Below are 23,763 nucleotides of genomic sequence, written 5' to 3' on the forward strand. Positions count from 1 at the left end.
TTAAAGGCGTAGGCGGTGCCCTTGCATCAAATAATATATAACCGTTTGACCCGCCGAATGTCTTCACAAAGCAAACAAAATGTCTAAGTATCTTGTGATTTTCCTGATCTGCCTTGGTTGGAGCCTTGTTTCTGCTGCAGGTATTAATTTGTATCTTATTTATCACTAGCTGTGCCGCACGGTTTCGTCCGTAGTCAATAATTCATGTGCTATGTGCTATATTACTGTAAAGTTTCATCGAAATCCGTCCAGCACTTTTTGAACTAATTTGTTACAAACATACAAAACCTTTCCTCTTAATAATATGTATTAGAATAGTCAATAGACTAGCTTACCAGCGGCTTCGCCCACTTTGCTTAAAACTTTACAATTTACTTAAACATTTACCAAAAACCATTATATGTATTTTAAAAATAGCATCAAAATCCGTTGCGTAGTTTTAAAAATCTAAGCATAAACAGACAGACCAACAAAGAGCGGAAAGCGACTTTGTTTAATACGTGGTGATTTAACTTCATAGCCAGTACAATATGATATTGGCACCGTTATATAAATGTTCTTAGAGCTTTTGTTGTTACAAAGCTTACGGTCCAATGTTATTATTTTTTCTCATTATAGAGTCCCGTTTTGACATTGTACATAGATTACTGTTTATAATAATTTTAACACATTTGAATACGTATATTTCATATTTAATATCGGTATTAAAAAAGGTATATGTTCTGATTTATTAAGGACCGATTTTTCAATTCGTTGTTAAAATTTATCCGTCGAATAACGTATTAAACTACCATTTCAAAAATGTATTCTTATTGCAGTTTACAAGTGACATTTTAATATTATCGTGTAATACTTTACTGGACGGGTAAGTTTTATCCAAGGATTGAAAAATCGGCCCTTAATTAATTAATTTTATTCTCATAGAAATTACAGCTAAATGACTGATGTTCATTCTTTTAATTAAAAATAGGTGCTTATAAATATTTTTTTTGAGTAAAATAGCATAATATTCACAAATAATCGCGACAAATTTGAATTATTTTAAACTAAGCTCATGTTAAACTAAGCTCATGTTAAACTATTTTGCAATTTCAGATGTGCAAAACAGAAATGAATACGAAGATAATAATATAGACGCAAGACATTTACACAAGAAGAGACGTTGTCATTTCGGATCCTGCGGAGGAGGCTTTGGCAATTACGGAGGCTTTGGAGGCCATCAAGGTTACGGGGGCTATGGGGGTTACCAAGGCCACCAAGGCTACCAAGGAGGCTATCAAGGCAACCAATACCCATACCCGCCTATCAATATAGGCATCAGTCAATCTCAATCTTCAGCGTCTGGTGGTTACGGTGGTTATTACCCTAATTACAATCAATACAATGGATACCAAGGCTATCCAAACCACGGACATAACAGACCATATAGGCCCTTCTTCGGAAGCGGCTATGGTCCTTCCAATAATCAATACAATGGAAACTATTACTTGGCAAATACTGGAAATGGTTATGGTTTAACAGGATTCGGAGGAGGTTTTGGAGGCGGTTATGATGAACAATATGATGGTGATGAACATTATGAAAGATCGGCCAGCAAAAAAGACTGAACTATTAGATTTACTGTAACTGTAGGATTGAAGTAGATTTAACTATGTATTAAGCAAATATGAGTATAAAATGTGGTATCTTTTTTGTTGTTTTATCGTTCACGTTAAAATATATTATCTTCACAACTATAATAGCTACTTTCCGAAGGATATAAAACTCTGCTGATAAATAATTAATTTCTTTAAAATGTTTGTCTTTAACATCAATCACAGAGAGATCAAGATTTATCACTTTCAAATATACACTATTACCAGTTCCATGCATAATAAATTGTCTTGATTATTTTTATGACGAAATGTATTACAGAATATATCGAACGTTGAACTGCGAACTATTTAATAAATCAATACATAAAACAAATCGCTTGCTTTTTTATCCTCTCCAATGTCATAATTGCCTCTATCAAGGAGTCAAAATACATTATCGTTTATTATATTACACATTTGCATATTTGATGTGGCAATTTAAGAACTCAAAGCTGTTTTGTGGTTACCACTATTTTTTAATAATTTAAGCAAACTATGTCCTTCCGGCAAACCTTGTGAAATGAGACTTGCAAAAAACTTTATGATGTTACCCATCGTGTCAATTAGCATTTAATATTACTATCCAAAATATTTATAGGATCACAGATAAATTATTGTACCGTAAGGTTTGTGATAAATTTTTGAGTGTCAATGCCTCACACGAATCTGACCTAGTTGGTGGGGGAACTTATGATATATAAAAACTAAGAGAAATGGTAGGTTAGTATTCACAACGAGAAAGGTACTCATCAAACTAAAAATGATCTCAAAACTGACAACCCTCTTGGCTATCCTAGCTGTAAGCAAAGCCGCGCCGTGGCTGGGTAAGTGATAATACAAACGAAATTACCTATTGTTAACACTGATCTATTGTAAACATTATTAAGTGCAAAAGTAATTTTAAAGAAGATCGTGATTGTATTATTTGCACATGCTTTTTCACATTACGTCACAATCATGCACTTTATCGACTTTGTCAATATCCTTCTTTATAATAAATTTTTCACAACATCCAGAGCTTGCTTATTCTAAAAATAATCTTATTTTTTCAGGTCATCCTGGAATCTATTTAAGACAAGCTCAGGCTCCTAGTATAGCGTTCGGTTTCGGCAGTGGCTTCAGCAGCGACATTGGTGGCATCAAACATACAAGCAGCTATGGAAATTCATTCCAAACTGGAAACGCTCAAGCTTACGGCGGTGGTTTTGGATCAGCTGATGGGAACACCTACGCTCGCGGTGTAGGATACGCTCAAACATACCCTCAATCAAACTGGAAACCCCAATATCAATATAGACACACAGTACCTCAAGATTTCCAGCAAGCATCCGCCGCTACATTCAACTCAGGAGGAAGGTCGTATAACTCTGCTTCGGCTCAAAGCTTCGGCAATATTGGATCAGCTGTTTCCTCAGCTCAATCTATCGACGGGATAGGTTCAGCTGTAAGTGCTGTACAGAATAACGGACAGTCCCAAACGGCAATTTCTTCCGTCAACAGTCTCGGACGCAACGGCTATGACTCGACCATTGCTACTACAAATAGTAACGGTCATGGCTATGGTACAGCTATTTCTAGAGCTGATAACTTAGGAGGATACCAATCTGCCATTTCCTCAACACAAGGGTACGGCAATCATGGACAATTTGCTGTAGCTCAGAATGTTGGTGGATACAGAACAAGCAATGCTTACAATGTAAACCAAGGTTCAGTTCAAAATAGTGTTGCCATAAACGGACCAGGAATTCAAGTAGCACAGACATATTCTAATAATAACGGTTATTATTAAACTTAAGACTGTGAATTAGTCATTTAAGTATTTTAATGTAATAATGGTTAAACCATTGTAATAAAGACTGCACTTAAAAATGTATTTTATTTGAAAAAACAAAATTTTTCATGGAAGAAATGTTTAATTTAGCGATTTGATCTTATAACTTCTATAATCGTGAATGTCATAAATGTGGGCAGAAGTAGTTTAATTATATTATGTCTTGTTTATTTATTCAGAAACCTGTTTGCTTAGATACAGTTGCTACTTGCCACTGAGTCATATTTAATTTTGTTTAAAAAAGCACCTTCCTAATTTGAGATAAACATTTCTGAGATACTAACCGTTATATGAAAGTTGATTTTTTTAAGTTTTAAATATAAAAATGGTTATATACAAATTCAAGTTGTCTCATAATCCTTAGAATTGAGATCAACCGTAATCTTTAAATGTTATATACCTACATATATACTTTTCTTAAGAATTAATTTTATCGACAAGACTTTATGTGTCTTCTGGTTCTTTGTAGAGTATCTATTTATTTCTTCTTTATTGCTCTGAGAATGTAACAATAAAACGTAACCTAAGAATACATTATTTTAAACATAGTATTCCACCTACGCGCTTCAAAAGAAGCTTCTTTCCGCGCACAACAGATTTATGGGACCAACTTCCTCATACGGTATTTCCAAACGGTTACGACTTAGGGACCTTCAAGAAAAGAGCGTACTCTTACCTCAAAGACCGGCAACACACTCACAATGTCCCCGGCATTGCACACTTAAACTCAAACTCAAACATTTATTTATTCAATTAGCTTCTTCTAGAAGCACTTTTGAAACGTCATTACATATTTTTAACATTTACCACCGATTCGGAAAGCAGTATCTATGGAGAAGAACCGGCAAGAAACTCCATAGCTGTTGCTCTTTTATATCATCTCTTACCATTAGGTCTCGGTCTCTGTTGCCTCCTCTTATAAAAAAAAGCATTTCTGGTATTATGTATTTTATTTAATGATCATGATGAAGATTTTTCCAATGTTTGTTTTGTCGCGATTACCGTGTTGTGATCGAGCTTTTAAAAATATTCAAAATCAATTCATTACCACGTGATCCTAGTTAACGTAAATTTTTTGTGACTTCTTTTCTGTTATAAATTTGGATAAAGATGTAGGTAGGTAACTTTTTACCAGTAAAAAATTAAAATTAATTCAATGTTTGATTTATACCATTGTAATTTGATTAATATTTTTAAGTAGGTATATCGAAGAGGTATAGGTATATGTATTTGCTGGCGTGCCCTTTCTAGACTCTTTATTATATTTTATCTGTGACGAGACAGATAATATCTCAGAGATAATATAATACTATACTGGTTACATAGTGTTAACTTTTACATCATACACATATTCATCAAAATTTCTATCTCTATATAATATTATATAAAATTCTCCAACCATACTCCTCCAAAATGGCTGGACCGATTCACATTTTCAGTGCTTATTGGGTAGGTCTGAGAATCGGCCAACATCACACCCCTAAGTGATAAGGCATTAGAGGAAGGCAGAACGGGAGAATTAGTAATCTTATAATAATGCTTTACTGCAATAACGAAAGATGTTTTATATCAGACGCGCCATATTTTAGATAGAAAAGGATAAAGACGAAGTAATTGGTTAAAAAAAAACTCAAGATGTTTTTCCATACAAGTAGAAATGTAGGTATTAAAACTTCATAACGTAAATAAGAAAATTCGGATAATTTTTTTTTTTTTGTAGACAATCGGAGACGTAATGTGTCTTTATTTGTGAAAAGAAAATTTGAATTATTTTAACTCAATATTTTTAATAAACTTAAACACACGTTTGCAATTACTTAACTTCTTATGATCTGCCTAATACTAGTCTAGAGCTTTAAGTTTGTTGTATAGCGTCCGACCACGCAGCCTTTTATGTGCTTTTATGTAATCACAAATGAATATGATTTATGAATTCTTGGAGAATTTGTTTATAGTATTTTCGAAAGAAAATCATACCTACTTATTACCATACATTTTACATAAAATCTAATTGATATTAATTAATATATGAATGAATACTGATTGTGACCCAAAACATTATTATTAAAAAACAAAGACGATGGAAACAAATGACTATTGTGTCGCCTTTTATGGATATTTTTGTGTTTTGGAATTCGGAACACCCATAATCATGAATTAATTAACTCTATAACAGTTTAAATTTGACCTTAATATAGATTTTACAGTATATTAAAATCTGACCTAAATGTACGAAAAGCTAATAAAAATACTGTTAAATAATAAAAAAACAACGCATAGTTTGCGAATAAGTGACAAGGCTTAATGGTATATTATATATCTTTTCGTGTCACTGAGATATTAGATACTTTAGAACATTTATTAAGTCCCGTTAGTTTAGCTATAAACGAGATTGTAGTTTGTGGTGAATATAAGCGGATGCTGTGATCATCGGGCGGCATTTGAATCCATACCGCATTATGACGAATATATCAAGTTCAATATTAATTTTAATTGCTATTTTATTTAAATCATCGCTTGCAGGTATGATATATGTAACATTGTATAATGATAATGTGGTCTTGTTTTTTGGATTGATTATTTTTAATAATTCGTCTGTCAGTTTTTGATCCAATTTGGTCATTTTCAATATCAATTCATACTTCTGAATTAATATTTTTGTGTTTAATTTCAGGTGCTTTGGATGGAAAATCTCAAAATGGTGTTCATGGAAAATCTGAAAATGGTGTTCACATGAAATTTGTTATGCCAGAAAATTCCAGAAACCTCGGTGTCACCAGCGTAGCTCAAGTGACGTCACGGAATGGCAAAGTTTCATCCATGAGTGGCATCCATTACTATCCCGTTGCTGATCAAAAGAAAGGAAATTTAAACAGTTTTAGTAAAGACAACAAAATAGCACCACGTGGCATGTTTGTCACAACTTATAGAACAGGTTCCAACCCACCAGTCACAAAAGTTTGGAGCTCAGATTCTGAAATGCCCAATTTAAATCCTTGGTTATTTAATCCTCCCATTGTATCTTTAAGGGGAATGTTTCCCGATTTTTCTGAACTACATAATATGGCAACACCTTGGCCTTTGAGGCATATTCGTAACGCGCCAAATTACAACTTATGGAGGTATCCCATTTACGACCCGTTTAGGAATATGTGGTGAATTGTGTTAACTAGTTTTAGTATAGTTAAGGTTTTTAATTGTTAATGTAAATTATAGATATTTTATTTATTAAAATGCCTTTACAATGTTTTTCGGTTTTTATTTTTTAATCTAATTAAATATCTATTTAATAAGTAAAAATAAATCCTCTTTAAAAATGTCTAAACAAAAACCTCAAGATTAATTACAAATTAATTGACACAGATTTAATAATCATTTATTTATGGTGCTATAATAAATTACTTCCTTTAAATTATCGGCAACAAAATTCATTTTAAAGTATGCTTTAAAATTAACTGTTCATACGTGTTCTATCTTCGAATATAACGTCTGTTTTAATTACCATGTGCCATAAATTATGTCACAGCTCGTACCACATTCCAGGAGATGCATGAAGGTGTGTGCTTAGTTTCTTAATTATAACTTATAAGGATTCCCAAATTATTTATCATATTATAGGTGTAGTAAGTATTAGGTAATATAATATATTAATATATGACAGTTAATAAAGACCACCTCCAAAATAACTATGTAGAGACTTTCGGTTGTTAGAATTAGTTAATTTATGTTATGAAATAAAACCACAGTATATAGGAAATAATATTGTAATACTGTGATAAAACTATTGAAAAAAAGAAAGAAAAGGAACATCGAATTCCGATTTCTGTTTGTATGTAATTAATTATTTATTAATTCCTTAAAAAATCCTAACATCCTATATACTTATCTGCCACCACGGCCACACCCGCAAAAATAGGTTTATCGGATGCTATGACTGTTTATTTTGTCACGAAATTAGTTGTTTGACAAAAATGGAAAACTAATACCTACCTATCTAAAAATCGAATCATGATCTAATCGAAATGAAAAATATCGAATTATAAGTAATTTTTAAATTCATCCAATTAGATAATATTGTAAATGTAAACCGGCAATTAATTGCAACTTATTATTCCCCACATTATCTGTAAAAGGAGATGCATTTCGCAAGTAAAAGCAATACGATTGGTCCGCCATGTTGGTCTAGCACATTTGCGCGCGCTTCTTGTAAGTGTACACGCGTCAACATGAGAATATTTATTTTATTATCTGTACTCTTTGTTCTCTCTGTTGTATTCGCTGCACCACAGTCTAAATTACAGTTTGGGGAATATGGTGAGTTATTTATATTATTAAGGGCTTGGTCTAGTAGTGCAAACAAATGCATCCTGTCATCCTATATGTAAATAATACAAATGTACTGAGGGAAAGTTGCTCCACTTAATTTTTAAAAATTAAATCATTCGTATAATTTAATATTCGTAATAAGTACCAAAAATTACAATTTGAAACAATTTTCGTGAAAATTACACCGGGTGATTTTTTTTATCAGTACACAAAATTTGCGAATACTTTCTATTGATATCTTCAACTTCATGACGTTTATATAACTGATCAACTTTTACAAAGAAATTTGGACGAAATATAAAAAAAATAAGCTTTCCATACAAAATGCATAACTCTATACATTTTTTTCGACCTAAGTTTCTTAGTGAAAGTTGTTCAGTTTAACTAATAAAACGGATAAACAAATTTTGTATTTAATAAAAAAAATGTAATGTTTGTGTTAAAAAATTATAAAATAGAAAAATACGCAAATGAAAACAAAAGATATTTATTTCTGACTAGCTTCCGCCCGCAACTCCGTCCGCGCGGATGTCAGTCTTCGCGTCTTCTACAGATTTATTATATTATGTATAATATATAGATTTATATTGATAAACCTAATAAATCTTTTGCTAGCATTCTGATGCTTTATCGGTTGCACTGGATTTATCTCTTTTTTTTTCAATCGCTTGAATGATATAGGATGGGTCCTTGATGGGCATCGAATGCTGAAGTCTCGAATCAATCAATTCTGACAGTAGGCAATTTATGTAAAATCTTGATAATGGTCCATCATTTTATTTTGCCTAAACGTTACATACTTTTTTATATATTCTATTTTTAACGAATGATTCACTCCAGTCCAAACAGCAAATAAGCAGACTTCTGCTTCTGCAACGTTTAGTTGTCCCTGAATTTGGAAAAAATAGTCATGATTCTTATCTATGACAAAAGTGTTATTTTTTGCATTGTATTTCAAATATTAAATTTTTTTTAACCGCATCTTCCACATTCATGTCTTTTGCCGGAATTAGAGTCCCATTTTCCCTTTTTGATATGGGAGTGTATAAAGTAAATTTTTTAGATATTTCTCGTTATACTTTTAAAAAGTTATTATCGTCATTTTGCTCATTAGGTAAAGTAATTTCGATATCAGTTTTAAGTTTTTTGATACCTGCAATAATAACGTCATAATCGCCTGCACATACTTATCGATTACACCCTGTATACAATCCACCATCCACATTCATAATGTTTTCCTGTCCTCCTCTCCTTTACGCTGTTCACCGATACATTTTAAATGAGTAAATCTGCTACCACTGAAGGATGTTTCATTGTGATCAGCAAATTTTCACCACTGTTGTCGATTATTTGTTTTTCATTTTTAATCAGCAATTGGGAATCATCAGTTTTGTTTTTTGCAGATTGGTGATGTACCCTAACAATACGTCGAAAAGGGAAAGCATCAACGAATTATCGTTTTCGTCCTCTTTTTTTATTCTTCGCGTCTCTGTTACTTCTGTTTGTTTAGTTCTCAATCCCACTGAATTTTGATGATGTGATGATAATCCATTCGTTTTAATATTGGTACTTAGAGTTAGTAGACTAAACTAGAAATGGTGGACTAAATTTGTCAGCGCGTCTGTAAGATCAGAATATAAAACCAACATCCTGTATTTAAGTTACAAAATTAATAATCAAACAACATGCCGCTACGTTGAAAATGACTAGAAGAAAAAATTAAAACACCTCGGATCAATTTTGGAGTAAACAAATCATTTTCCCCGTATGGGGATTTCCCCGGATGAACTTGGGAAGTTCAAGTTCTCAATACAAGTTTATATTATATTCCGTATTTCTCAAACGAAAAATAAACATTTTTGGAACTTCAAAAAAATTATATTATAAGAAAATTTATGAGCTTACTTTAGTTTTAAAGAAATATACATCCCTTTACTGACACCCCGTAAAATAAAGAAATTGTTGCCAATCACCTTTGCAATCTATTTGGTTTCATTAACTTTATGTTCGAAGATAATTTTTTTTCTAGTAGTTACACGCGTATTTTTTTCGTTTATTTTCCATATCGAACATTTATAACAACATATATTTAAACATTTAAAAATACGAATATTTGCACAAAACTAAGATAAAAATAATCAATTAACAAAAATATTAAATTTAATGAAGTAGAGCAACTTTCACTTCGGTATGAAGGAAAATCGAGCGTAGAGCACACGTCAGAACGCTCCGGCCCAAGGAGCGCGACTAAAGAAATTCGCTAGGATTTTTCCTTATTATTTTAAATATTTTTTTAATATTTAAAGAATTATCAAAATTCAAAAAAAAATTTTTTTAAAGGATTAATACTCATTGGTCTTCAACCAACTCGAATAAATTAATGGAAAAAATAACTTTTAGCAGTATTTATCAATCGATTTTGTAAGGCAAAAAATGGGAAATTTAATGAATTTATAACGTTCTAATTAAGAAAATCATAAGTTTTTCGGCAATTGTATTCAGCAGTTTTTAATAACGACTATTTATGGATAATAATGCGCTGATCAGATTGTGTAAATTGTAATCGGTTACAACGTAGTGAGTGCACAAACTTAGCTCGAAATGATTTTGGGGGAAAGAGACTTATCTTGAAGGCCTGATTAAGGTAACATAAAGTAACTTTATAAATGTGAAAAAATTCACGCGCATTGCGTATATAACACTAATTGATAAACAAGAAAAAAAAATTCAGTTTATCATTTCATTAGCCGGGAAAAAATTGTCAAATAACTTGTTGAAAACGCAATTTTGCTAGACTGCAGCCTTAATGTGTAGATAATTTATACTTATGCAACCATATACATAAAACAGTGGGGTTTCGGTTTTGTCTAATTCTTACAAATGCTTTCCTGGTTGTAAGATGGTCAGGCTTCATTATAGGCATTGTCTTATTATGTAAAGTTATTACACATTTGTTAAAGAACATATTTATTAATGATTATAGTTTTTAGAACTTAAACTTATTAGGGATTCTGTCACAATCAGCCTTGAGTGTTATACGTTGGAGGTTAAAGGTCGCCATTGAAGATGTTTACAAACATAACGTTAGGTATTCCTTATTTTTAGTATATCATCTATAGATATTTTAAAATTACTTTGGGAATGTAACTTAATTAATTTTTATAAAAATCAAGCCGAAAGGCCAGATTAATTAGGTACATCAAATATTATTCAGAGAAGTTTTTGAATAGAATAAAATAAGAAAAAGAGACTCGAATGATTTACTTTGCATGACCTAAGAAGGTTGAATGTATCATACGTCTTATGTCACCTTTTTTGCCGGTATGTTCTTGACATTAATAACGGTTGCTACGATCATAATTTTTTTCTATAACCGACAACTTATTTTGTTTTTATAATCTGTATATTAACAATGATAAATAAGTATAATAGAATTCAATTATTCTTAGATTGTTAAGTATATCAATTTCTAAATTTACAAACAGATAATTCCCTACAATCGAGACACCAGGCTAAAGCTATTTCTTTAGAAAAAAAAATTGTACAACCCCGTTAACTTCAGGATACTGATGTCAAACATTTAAATAATTTATATAACAAATTAGTATCAAATTCGAACCTGCAACTATCGATGCATGCGATGCATGCGATGACATGCGATGATATATCCATGCATGTCAATGGGTATCTTCGATGAAGTTATAACAATAGGACTATTACAAAAACTAAATTTATTTTAAGAATAGCATCGGCAAAAAGACTTGTATCCAGACAAGTTAACAAAAAAAAATATGATTCATTATCTGTGGCTATAAATGTACATGGCGCCAATTCCTTTTCAATAAAACAAGATACGATTGCGAGAAAATGGGATTATAATGATGCAACTATAACCAGATTATGGCGATTATGCAAACAACTTGAATGTAGACCATGTTTCAATATTCGACTTTTTATATTTAAACGTATTGGTATTTGTTTGAATTGTAAAATAAAATTAACAACAATTTTTAGTAATTCAATTAAAATTATTAGTAAAATCATGAAATCCAAATTTATTAAGAGTCCATCAATCAGGTTACGAGAATCTTTTTAATTTAATATATTTTTTTTTATATATTGTCCTTTTTCGACGATTATATCAACCTGTATAAATAATAATAATGTAACAGAAAGCGTCAGAAGCACATTGCAAATAAAAAAATTCACTCTAATTTTTTTTATTTATTCTAATGCACTCTGCAACATCATGCCTATTATATAGGTACCGACCTAAAAAAATATGTTTGATGTTATATAATTATACTGTATTTTTATAATAATCTATCGAATCAGCTGAAAACGGAACTTTAAAAGTTCCTCTGTAGTTACGACCCACTTCATATTATAGTACCTATATTTATATAGGTACAAGTCTCACAACCAACACTAATCATACACATCTTTTACAGATAACAAACAAGTCATAGAAGAAGTGGTGGTAGAATCGGTACTTCGTGTGAAGAGTCCCTCCGGTCGGCAAGCAAGGACCAACAGCAAAACGAACCTGCAAGATGGCGCTCGTGTCGCGGAAACTAAACAATTATTGTAATAAATTGTTATAGCTTTAAGATTAAAGAGTGTACTATACAGGGTGTAATCGTTAAGTGTGCACAAGCGATTATTCCGTAACTATTGCAGATATCAAAAAACTTTAAACTGATATCGAAAGTACTTAACCTAATGAGTAAAATGGCCATAATAAATTTTTAAAAATAAAACGAGAAATAACCAAAAATGTTACATTAAACGCTCCCATACAATTTATTTCCCATACATTTTGTATTCATAGTAGATTTTCGAAGTGACGTCCTTATTGTGCAATACAATGAGGAGGTCTATTTACAGTTTCTAAATGAACTTCCCTCCAAATTTGCGAAGTAATTAAAGCAGAAAACCAAAAAAACAAAAAAAAAAGCTAAAATCTTTCATATTAAATGTATAGGTTGATCCAAAAGTAATGATAATTGGGTATTTCCTGTGCACATAAAAATATAAAATAAATGTTTTATGCTTGCTCATGTAATCACTAAGTTATCACAAAAAAATCATATCTACAGGCCACGTTTCCAAGTATTAACATTAATTTTAATGTGAACAGTGCGAGCCAGAATGTTTCCCGACGAAAAGAAGAAACAACGATTCGACATTTAGAGGGTGAATTTCTAAATTTTTTATGAGATCAGGATAATTTTTTGTCACGATTTGTGACCATGGGCGTTACCTGGGTTCACCATGTTTATGCTGAAACCAAGAAACAATCAATGGCCTGGATGCTGGATGCTTCCAAAGTGACGGTGAAGATTTTCAAAGTGAAAATTAGTGGGATAGATTAAAGCCGTAGTTTTTTGGGACGCTGAAGAAATGTGGAATATTTTAAGAAGGTAGCCACTACTACACAGGGCTCTTACTACACAGACCAAATTAAAAGATTGCGGGTAGGTTAGTAAGAAAAAGAGACATGGCAAACTTCGGTCTTGAATGTTGGTTCACCAAGACAACGCACCAGATCACAAAGCGTCAGTTGCGATGGCTGCCAATCAAAAATCGGCATTGAAAATGCTTGAACACCCACCCTGTTTGTAAGATCTAGCTCCTAGTTAATTCTATCTCTTACCTCGGCACAAGAAACACCGTCGATACAAGAAATTTTAAGACGACAGCGAAGTGATGGCCGATTTTGAGGGGTTTTTGTAGATGAAGTCAAAGTTTTTTTTTCTAAGTTAAGGAAAAAAAATATCGAAGTATATTATCTAGTTAGAAGACTATCTAGAGAAATACATAATTATTTTAACTGTAATGACCTTGTTTAATATTGATTATCATTACTTTTGGATCAACCCATGTACATGGGATATTCATATCTCATACTAAATGTATGGGAAGGTTTAAAGTTAATTTTTTAGATATTTCTCGTATTATTTTTAAAAATTTATTATGGCCATTTTACTCATTAGGTTAAGTACTTTCGATATCAGTTTAAAGTTTTTTGATATCTGTAATAGTTACGGAATAATCGCCTGTGCACACTTAACGATTACACCCTGTATATTATGTGTGAAAAATAAATTAAAGGATCTGTGTTAAAATAAATCCTTTCCTTGATAATCCTGGTAACATGAATTTTTTTATTATCTACACTAATATTATAAAGAGGAAAACTTTGTTTGTTTGTTTGATTGATTGTAATGAATAGGCTCATTAACTACTGGACCGATTTTGATGAAATTTGGCACAGATAACCCTGAGAAAGAACATAGACTACCTTTTATTGCGAAATATGTACCACGGGCGAAACCGGGGCGGACCGCTAGTGGTCTATAAAATAATATGTAGGTATGTACCTTAAAGTTACCGCTTCTATAAAAAAACTTAAAACATGCATTTCTCATATTTAATTCCCTATTATTAAATAAAATTTATAAATAGGAAGGAACCCACTTGTTTTAAAATAATTAAATCTTAAAATTGACTGAGTTTTTAGACGTGGTTTTGCATGTACGTAAATGTATTAGGTATTATAGTGATAAACTATTTATAGGTATATACTTATAACACAACTCACAAGTAAGCACCGTGTTAACATAATAAATACATTAGCGTATACCAAACAGAATACAAAAAACTCCACACAAAATGAATCCTCCTCTATGAGTCATCTATGGCACAAGCTCGCCGATAGATGGCGCATCTTCACATTACATGATGTTTTAAAAGTATGTACTACAAAATAACTCAATGTAGGTGTTACAATTTATGGTTCTTACTTATCTTTGAATATATATAATAATGAACAAAATAGATTAGAACAGATGTTTGAAATATTAAATCCTAGCCTGCTTATTTTATGAATGCGAAAGTTTGGAACTATTGACGCAATACCTAATGAGCCTTTTACTTCATCGCATGTACCAGAAGATAAGAACATCAGATATAGAAATACTGACTTATTTCCGCGAAAAACGCGCGGCACAGCTAGTTAAAATATAATTCATGTAGGTAGTCGATATTTCATTTATGTAGGTCCACTCTCAACACTTCTCTGAAATAGTCCTTGGACGTTAGAAGGTCGCAATTTCTATCTCAGTAATATTGTATATTGTTTTTATTTATATTTTTAGCTTTCCGTTTCACCGTCTGCGGCTTCTTCCGTCGCGGGTCAAAGAAAATTCCAATGGAAATGATTTATGACTGACATTTAAACTACCTTTTGGCTTTTACCCCGATAAGGGTGCACTCACACACATCAGTCACCGTCACGGCACGTCACCGGACAGGATTAAAAAAAAATATGTATCAATAGTTCTAGTATGACTCTGTTCCCACACGACAGTCGCCGGCACGAAATCTATCAGTGACGTCACCGGTCAGGCACGTCAAATAATCTTTCCATACATGTATCATACTTTTATCCCCACTCACCCGGTGCTGTCACGTCTCAGTTCAGTCAGCGTCGTGCTACCGTCAATTGCTACATGTTCTCTAGCGTGACACACGTCTAATCACTGACTAACCTGATGTATGTGTTCAATGATTCAGTCAAACCGGCGACGTGACTGACGGACAACATGACGGTGACTGGTGTTTGTGGATACGTACACAAACCGTCACCGATCAGTCATCGGTGACTTGACGGTGACTGATGTGTGTGAGTGCACCCTAAATATGGTCTAGCTTATCTCCAGATACAAAAAAATAAACCTACTAAAGATCGCTCCTTTGTAACAAGAATGCATGTCTAGCCTTACTTACTTTCGTATAAAAAAAAAAGTGTGCGTGTACTAGTGTACACACGTAAGAAGTGAAACTTCTTTATGACCTTATTTTTCAAAAAATAATTTACTATATGCAACTTTACAGAAATACGTCTATCACGCGTGGTAGGGATAAAAACAAGAAGGCGCGTAACGGAAAAATGTTACACTAAATTTTTTTCCAACCCCGATAAAGAAGTTTCACTTCAAAAATAGATATTTAGTATTTACAAATAAAACTCTCCCTGGATAAATAAATATTTTGAATGATTTTAAAACAATTTGTAAGCGACAAAATGTTCAAAATTTTGTTCCAAAGATCGTGTCGGCGTTTGATGATAGATTAAAAAAGCGCTAATACCAATAATGTATTCATAGAGCGGTACGCGGGGTGGCGTGCCAATGTGATGCGCACGCGCTGCGAATATACTACCGCCGCGATACATGGTACAGGGTGCTTTTTAGACAAAAAAAATATGACAAAAACAAAATTTTGGCTTGGCTTGAGTTACCTATTATGAACTTAAAATTTATTCTTAAAAATAAATTGTTCGTAACTTTTTAAACGATAAAAGCATTGGAGAGTCATCGAGACGAAGTTTGGACTCTGGAGTATATTAGAAACTAACAAATAAATTATAGCAAGGTACTTATATTAAAATAAGAACTTTCTTTTTTTAGAGTTTATTGTATGAGTATTGATTTAATCATTTCAGTTTGGATAAAGTATATTTGTAGGTTGCCTGTATAAATATATTTGCAGTCTTGCTAGCCCGAACTTTTGCTAAATAAAGCTCGTAGGTATGATTATTATTATTTGAACATTTGCTCTATTTGCATATCAGATTAGAGGCAAGTCAATGCGTATGAGAGTACAACAGTTATGGGCATATTTGATAACAGAGAGACAGAACATAATTTAGATCTTTGTTTTGTTAAGAGCTTAGATGGTACCTACGCGCTTCCCTAGTAGGTGCGTTCACTCTATGCTTGAATTAGCTACTTACCTATAAACACATGGCATTCGTACTTACGGTAAAGTAGAATAGACAATAGATTTCTCACCACAAGAACACCCTGTACTTACCGAAATAATACCATATTTGAATACAATCAAACGCACAAGGGATCACCGAGCCCGTTAGAGGCGCGCGCGCACTATCCACCATTATTTATTTCGACCATATGCCCAGAATACGGTTACATCTTCTTAGAAGCAAGGATCCAACGATTTCCATGCAAAACCTGTCATTGATTTGTTGTTATGTCAATTTTTACATGGATTTTTCTGTGAGACACGCTTTATTGCCAATTTAACTGCTTTTGTAGATGTGCAAGTACATACGAAATTGGTTATCGATTACTGGAATTAAGACGCAGGTCAACTGATGTTAGCCGCAGGATGATCTTTGCATGCTAATTTTGTGAATACTTATTTCCTAGATAACATATTTGTGAATATTTGTTTAGACACATTTTGTAAATTTCATATATATCATAATATTTTTTAGATGCTTTGTTATTTAAGCTGCCACTCACTCTACATGGTCGTCACTGAAAACCTGCTTCACAGTTTTTTCTCTGTAACATATAAACCACTAGGAAATTCTTATACATAAGTACCTCAACTAAACAAAATTAAAAACGGAGGCAAGAAAACATGGCGGCTCGCTTCATTCATCCAAGCTTTTCATTAGGGCATAAGTATTTAAAAAAATCTACTCCTAAAAAATATACAAATATAATTTATATGCATTTTTATGAACTTCTCTACTAACTTTAGATAAATAATTAGAGAAGTAAGAACAAGAGAGTAGAAGAATTACTGTAATAATGTTATCCTGTGTAACTCTTCAAAATACCTTCGAAATTATACTATTTTTGGGTATAACGTATGTAACGTTCTATTACTTCCAAACAAAAAGCACATACGATTTAGTATCTACTGTACATCCTAACAAGTTCATTAGAATAATGTGTTCACAGAAAGAACATAATTAGACCATTTAGTATTGCAAGGAGGTAACAAACCCTTAAGAGCGGAAAATATGGGTTATTTTGCATTCATTATTTGCAATTTTGCTACTGTTTACCGTATAGCTATATAATATAATACTATAGTCTGTCCACTATAAGAATTGCTTTTTGACAGCTCGACGGGTGATACTAGAAGTGATGTTCAAAAGATTATCGATTGTGATACCATTTCAATTATAAATACAAAATATTATCATAAATCGAATCAGGTACGTAAATAATAATTACAACGTAAACGTACTAATAAGATATGTAATAATAAGACCACATATCTATGCATTGTATGTTAAAACTAAACTAAACTAATATTTTATTATTTATTGGTTTCTATCTTACAATTTGGTTGTCTTTACGTTTAAATTATATAACATAATAGAAGAGTTTTTCTGTATCGGATATATTTTACAGAGTATTTCTATCGATTATTTTAATCTATCGACCCATAATTGAATAATTCTGTGTAGGCATCACTAAGTGGGCGGGACCTGTCCATGAAGTACGATAATTATTTGTATGACATTTTAACATAGACAATACAATTATACATAGGCGTGAAGCTGTCAAAAAGCAAATAATATAATGGACAGAGTATAGTAAAGTCTGTTTGTCTTTGTCGGAACATATTCAGTTTTATTCCTACTAATTTTTATCAATTATTCAAAGCACGTTTTTTTAGTAGCTGCATAAATTATTATAAGAAGATCTTCCGTAAACAATATTTCGAAGTAGTTTCAATTTTATACATCGAAATTGAGCCTCGGTTAAGTGCGAAACATTTAAATAATATCCGGCCCGGATTGACGTGAAAGGATGTGGGTTCGAGTCCCACCTCGTGATCGATTTTTTCTATTCTTTATAAATTTATATCTTTTCTAATATAAAGAAAACTACAATACTAATATGTACATCAATGATACAACACCATGGAAAGTTTTGGGCAGTGCAACAGCTAGGCCGCCAACATTATAAAAATGTTTAGATATAAGTATTGCATTTGAATAATAAGGTATTCTATATACCTTTCTATGTATACCTAAGTAATACTGAATATCAGTCGGTAAGTATTTTTAAATCTGAAAAAGATTATGCATAATTATGATTCTATTTTTATACATATTATTATGTTACTACCTATATTTATACATTCTGTAACTTATTCTGTACATACAAAAACAAATGCAAAACAGCATTGCATTGCATCTGTTTGCTATTATCAGAAAATCAATGAAAATAATCACGTCCTGAACTTCGTCTTTACCAATCCATAATTACAATTGTACATAAAAATCGCATTAAACACCTGCGCAATATTCAATTTGAATATATAAAAAAATAATGAAATATTCATTGATAATTGGTGATACGAATTTTTTAAATCCATCGCGAGTTTAGGAACTGAAGACTCAAACTATATCGCTAGACGACCTCGATAGGATTTAAATTCAGAAATCACAGTTCGCAGATGTACAACGGATTTATTTCATTGGAGAACAATAAAAATTCGTATTACGCGCAATGCATTATAATGACCATAGATTCGGGAGTAATAAATTAAAAATGGTTGAACGGCACGTGAATTCAAAGCTTCCGTCGGTATTCCCGTGTTTATAACGAACTATCTATGAAACAGCGTGATATAATCTGTGGCGTAGGTGACGTGCGTCATAACACTCGGCAGACTATGAATCAGACGAAACAATGACGATTATGAATTGATAACAATTATGTCATCTACCCTGTATAAGGGCACGATTTCTTTGGGAGATACGTGGGATATTCCCGATAAAAATATGATCAAGTCATCAAAATAGAAAATGTTTGAGATGCCACATCTTATTCGATTCAATGCACATGAAAGTCGTCATTATGGCGTGCATGGATCATACTAAACAGTCAATTGAGAGGTTGTTATGAGTTCTAGGAACGCTAAATAATAAGCCAGTCATAAGTCTCACCACGACTGAAGTTAAATTAAGCGGTTTATTGTATGCAACCAACACCTGACACATTTTTTCTAAGCTCATCCGCATAATTTTCCAAACAAATTTGTCGAACGTGATTATTGAGCTAAACAATTCTTTTGATAATTTGAATAAAGCAATGTCATAAATTTGATGCTACATTGTATTGACTCGATCCACGAATATAGAGATTTCTTTGAATCGGTTAGTCTGGAAGAACCTGTAGAATAAAGTATGAATCCTTAGCAACAATCAAAATATTCTTGGAGTCTCTCAATAATCTTAGATTAAAATATTATCTAAACGTCGTGTTCAAAAACATAACGAAATTTATATTTTTGTCCTCATGCCAAAAATTCGAGTACAAAAACCTTATAATTTGCTTTGGTACATTTCTGTGTGGCAAGGAAATCAAATTGCCAAGAGAATTACATGCAGACATAATATCACTTTTTAGGGTACCGAATCTCAAAAGGAAAAATCGAAACCCTTATAGGATCACTTTGTTGTTCGTCTGGATATCTGTCTGTCAATATCCTTTTTCTCTGAAACGCGTGGAGGTATTATGCTGAAATTTATATTGAATACTCAAGTGTACGGTCCCTTGAATCTGTGAAAAAATCAAACTTATAAGCCAACCAATCAAAAGATGCATGTGCTTATGCTGCAAATTATCGCAAATGACGAAACGAAGATTTGAAATAATTTAAGGGAAGAAACAGTACATATTTTATTCATATTATTATTGGACATAAACATAATATTCCAGTTAAACGTTCTAGCTCAAACTTTTACGAAAAGAAATCTGAATATTTAAATCACTGTTCCTTGTTCATTGTTAAAACGTCTTCCCGGCTCCCGCTATAAATTCAAGGCACACATTGATCCAGAAGATACAAATAATAACAATATCGATCGTGAACTTAGGCACGTAACCACATCGATGCTAATGCCCCGATAGGACTTCACAATAAACAGGAAAATGCGACCACACATAGACTAGCTGTTAAGAATATTGTCTTAAGAAAAAAGAATATCTGAAAAAGGCGTAAAATAAATTGTATGGATGCATAGGCATCAGGTGCATGTTGCTTTTTTAAATTAACCGCTCGCGTAATTAAGTGGTTTTCATTAATGTTATTGAAACCAAAACAAAGGCATAATATTTTTGGGCTTAAAGCTTTCGTGAATGTACAACTAATGAATTTGTTTTGTTAATGAAAATTCTCAGTATACTACCTGAAAGCAAGTTTGAGGAATTACCAAAAGGTAACAATGTTGGCGTTTATAAAAATGAAACCATGATGTAACAATAAAATTCTCTGTAAATAATTGCACTTCGATATGTAGATGATAGTGTTAATAGTATGCAATGACTCCTGCATTGTGTGCCGTCTACGTTAAGGGCGCAAATGACGTCAAATGTACCAATAGATTTAAGGATTCAACAATGGGTTTGGGTGCCAAAAGTATATTACTTAGAATTTCATAGATTGGAATCAATTGGAAAGGTTTGTACCAGGAACATGCGTCTTGAAACAATGAATGTTTGCGCCTAAATTGTGAGGGATTTAGGAACCCTAACTTTTTTGTAATATTACAAATCCGAAAGTAGCACTGTCTATCTTGAGGTCTGTCTCTTCTTCACGCTTTAACCACTGAACCGAATGGGCTAAAATTTGTCACAAAAATTTTTTGAGACCTGAGAAAGGACATAGCTAGATAGCTTTCATTCCGGAAAACCCACGAGAATGGGAACTATGCAAGGTTTTCTTTTAAAGCTCGGGCGAAACCTCGGGCGGAACATACATTTTTCAGTTTTGACTACCTCTCTTTGCTTTTAATTTGGTCATAAAATTAGAACTCTGATAATACCATCAAGAAAGCTATTAGAATAAACATAACCATAAATAAAGCCGAAGTAGTTCTAGACACTAACGGTATGGCGCTTACATCGATACAAGATTACTATCACGACAGGCGCAGCAGTCCAAATGTCTGCAACGACAAATATATGCACAAACAGTTCACGGAACTTGCATTGAAGGGTAAAGCCTGATTTAAAATAATATATACTTAAACAAATGTCTTGTATCACTTTTGTAGAGGAAAATAACGTTTATTAATTGTGATTACAATCAAATTGATAAAGCTAAGACAGATTTGTTTCTTTTTATCAAGAATTTATGAATTCTAATAAAAACAGGGAAGACTTTCCATTCAATTAACTTGTTAACTGTTTTCGAAAATCTAAAAAGGCAGAAAGTTTGCAATTTTCATTACCTAGTCACAATAAAATTTCGCAAAATATGTTTCTTCAAATAATTATAATCTTAATGATTCAGATATCTACTAACAAACAAACAAACTTTAAATACTATTAGATAATATTAAATGTGTAAAAACTTCAATTAAATTAATCTTTTAAAGTCACAACACGCCAATGCATCACCGATCGCCATTGTTACAATACAATCGACCTGCATCAAATTAATTCTACTTAACTATCTGATTTATCGGACACTTATATTTTTAGAACGACTTTGAATATATTTTGCAGTAAATTAGAATTTGCTAACATCTGTTCAGCGTTTGTTTTGCCTACAACTACAAATTTTTTATTCTCAATTTATTCTCCTTTTCTTCCGAATCCCTTCTTCAATTCATGCTTCCAAATAATAAAATAATAAATCAATTTTCTTAAAGATTTGATCTTAAACTATGTATCTCCGTTAGGAAAAATTATTTACTTATGAATAAAATTAATTTTCATTGTAACTGTGCAAGTTCAAGTCTGCTAATAAAAAAAAAGATCAGTAAAAAATTAAGAAAATGTAATTTGTTAATCCGCACTTGACCAGCATGATTGATTAGAACCAAACCCTTCTTAACCTTACCCTGTGTGCGGTGGATAGAAATTGGGCAGATGATAGAAGCTATCACGCACTATACCTAAAGCAAAAACTTTGTTCTCAACAGTCAGCTTCATCTCGTCATTTCGTTTGATTTGTGTACATTCCCCAAAAGTAGCCAGATTTAAATAAAGATTAAACAGAATCTACATACGAAACATTCCTAACCAAACGCTCCAACAGACAGTCTGTCGCTATTTTCTCACGTAATAACTGCGCATCATGCCTCATAAACATATCAAAAGAGATAAAATCGGTCATCCAGTCCACTCCAAACCAAAACGTTTGCATACAAATATCGCCATTCATTTTTCCGACAGGACCCACTATGTACTGTTCGCTCGCAAATTTGACTGTTACGACCGTTTAAGAGGCTATATGGCGTGGTCAGTGATGTTATCTTGGAGGTAGAAAGAAACCGATTGTATCAGCTCTAGGTAGCAGCGTCGTGCCTAACATACACAACAAATTATACCATTATTTAAATTTTATCGCACTCCATCTACACGTGGGGTCACTTATCTTTAATATCATTGAGTTCAAATTTGAAATACTATAGCAGTGTGAATGTACGGATTTACTATAGATTTCGGTGTCTGAACATTGATATTGCTCCTATAATGAAAAGATAATTGATTTTAATATCTATAGCTATCACGCAAGTCATTATATTATTAAATGTCATGGCACAATAGAGCTTACATTATTCGACAACAACCTCATATGAATTACAAATAGTCATAGTAATTCTCTAAAAAAATATACTTAGGACAATTAAAAAAAAAACAAAGCAAAAGCGGAAATCCTTACTGTGATGTCGTCTAGATAATCTTATCATAGGATGAATTAAACTACTTACAATTCCATAATACCTCAAACCTATTTAAAGCACTTCTTGCAAAACAATTCTTTAACAAGAACTCCTGATCCTGATAATGCTGAACGCAATGAATTTCCTCAATACATTATACAATCCCGTTGTCCCTTCCAAGAAATCCAGTAAAAAGCTCCTTGGCGCTAGGGTATAAATCTTCATGAATGAACCTTATCAATATTATTATCATTTGTGTATGCAATCCAAGTGCATTCACTTGCAAGCCAATGGCGCCTTTGTATTGTAAACTCACACGATATTTCACTATGGAGTAAATCGTATCAATGCCTTGTTAATATGCAGTCAGTGTAAGCTACATAAATAGCTATTAACACTCTTTGTTATGATATACTATTCCAGGCATCTCTTTAGGCAATTGTAGTTGATAGGTTCAT

The 23,763-nt window shown here is 32.3% G+C and overlaps 4 protein-coding genes across 4 annotated transcripts; all 4 read left to right on the forward strand.

Annotated features, from left to right (window-relative positions):
• Positions 1 to 79: 79 nt before the first annotated feature.
• LOC149907468 (uncharacterized) lies at positions 80 to 1,607 on the forward strand. Its single transcript, XM_090102472.1, has 2 exons — positions 80 to 140; positions 1,096 to 1,607. The coding sequence occupies exons 1-2, from the start codon at positions 80 to 82 to the stop codon at positions 1,605 to 1,607; spliced, it is 573 nt and encodes a 190-aa protein (XP_089958598.1).
• Positions 1,608 to 2,349: 742 nt separating this feature from the next.
• LOC149907469 (uncharacterized) lies at positions 2,350 to 3,503 on the forward strand. The gene is made up of 2 exons (XM_090103330.1): positions 2,350 to 2,458; positions 2,687 to 3,503. The coding sequence occupies exons 1-2, from the start codon at positions 2,395 to 2,397 to the stop codon at positions 3,421 to 3,423; spliced, it is 801 nt and encodes a 266-aa protein (XP_089959456.1). The 5' UTR covers positions 2,350 to 2,394; the 3' UTR covers positions 3,424 to 3,503.
• A 2,346-nt stretch (positions 3,504 to 5,849) lies between these two features.
• LOC149907470 (uncharacterized) lies at positions 5,850 to 6,714 on the forward strand. Its single transcript, XM_090103394.1, has 2 exons — positions 5,850 to 5,988; positions 6,140 to 6,714. The coding sequence occupies exons 1-2, from the start codon at positions 5,925 to 5,927 to the stop codon at positions 6,622 to 6,624; spliced, it is 549 nt and encodes a 182-aa protein (XP_089959520.1). The 5' UTR covers positions 5,850 to 5,924; the 3' UTR covers positions 6,625 to 6,714.
• A 905-nt stretch (positions 6,715 to 7,619) lies between these two features.
• LOC149907471 (uncharacterized) lies at positions 7,620 to 12,416 on the forward strand. The gene is made up of 2 exons (XM_090102462.1): positions 7,620 to 7,779; positions 12,243 to 12,416. The coding sequence occupies exons 1-2, from the start codon at positions 7,692 to 7,694 to the stop codon at positions 12,380 to 12,382; spliced, it is 228 nt and encodes a 75-aa protein (XP_089958588.1). The 5' UTR covers positions 7,620 to 7,691; the 3' UTR covers positions 12,383 to 12,416.
• The last annotated feature ends 11,347 nt before the right edge of the window (positions 12,417 to 23,763 follow it).

The sequence above is a fragment of the Colias eurytheme genome, chromosome 6, assembly GCF_061535395.1.
Source record: "Colias eurytheme isolate Ceu_HAF_F1 chromosome 6, ilColEury1 Martin Lab GWU primary, whole genome shotgun sequence".
NCBI lineage: Eukaryota > Metazoa > Arthropoda > Insecta > Lepidoptera > Pieridae > Colias > Colias eurytheme.

What these genes read in the sequence shown, in the direction of transcription:
- LOC149907471 (XM_090102462.1), top strand. Translation starts at nt 7,692, where the DNA reads ATGAGAATATTTATTTTATTATCTGTACTCTTTGTTCTCTCTGTTGTA. An exon ending in ATTACAGTTTGGGGAATATG is followed by an intron (nt 7,780 to 12,242) that starts GTGAGTTATTTA and finishes CATCTTTTACAG; the next exon opens with ATAACAAACAAGTCATAGAA.
- LOC149907470 (XM_090103394.1), top strand. Translation starts at nt 5,925, where the DNA reads ATGACGAATATATCAAGTTCAATATTAATTTTAATTGCTATTTTATTT. An exon ending in ATTTAAATCATCGCTTGCAG is followed by an intron (nt 5,989 to 6,139) that starts GTATGATATATG and finishes GTTTAATTTCAG; the next exon opens with GTGCTTTGGATGGAAAATCT.
- LOC149907469 (XM_090103330.1), top strand. Translation starts at nt 2,395, where the DNA reads ATGATCTCAAAACTGACAACCCTCTTGGCTATCCTAGCTGTAAGCAAA. An exon ending in CAAAGCCGCGCCGTGGCTGG is followed by an intron (nt 2,459 to 2,686) that starts GTAAGTGATAAT and finishes TTATTTTTTCAG; the next exon opens with GTCATCCTGGAATCTATTTA.
- LOC149907468 (XM_090102472.1), top strand. Translation starts at nt 80, where the DNA reads ATGTCTAAGTATCTTGTGATTTTCCTGATCTGCCTTGGTTGGAGCCTT. An exon ending in GAGCCTTGTTTCTGCTGCAG is followed by an intron (nt 141 to 1,095) that starts GTATTAATTTGT and finishes TTGCAATTTCAG; the next exon opens with ATGTGCAAAACAGAAATGAA.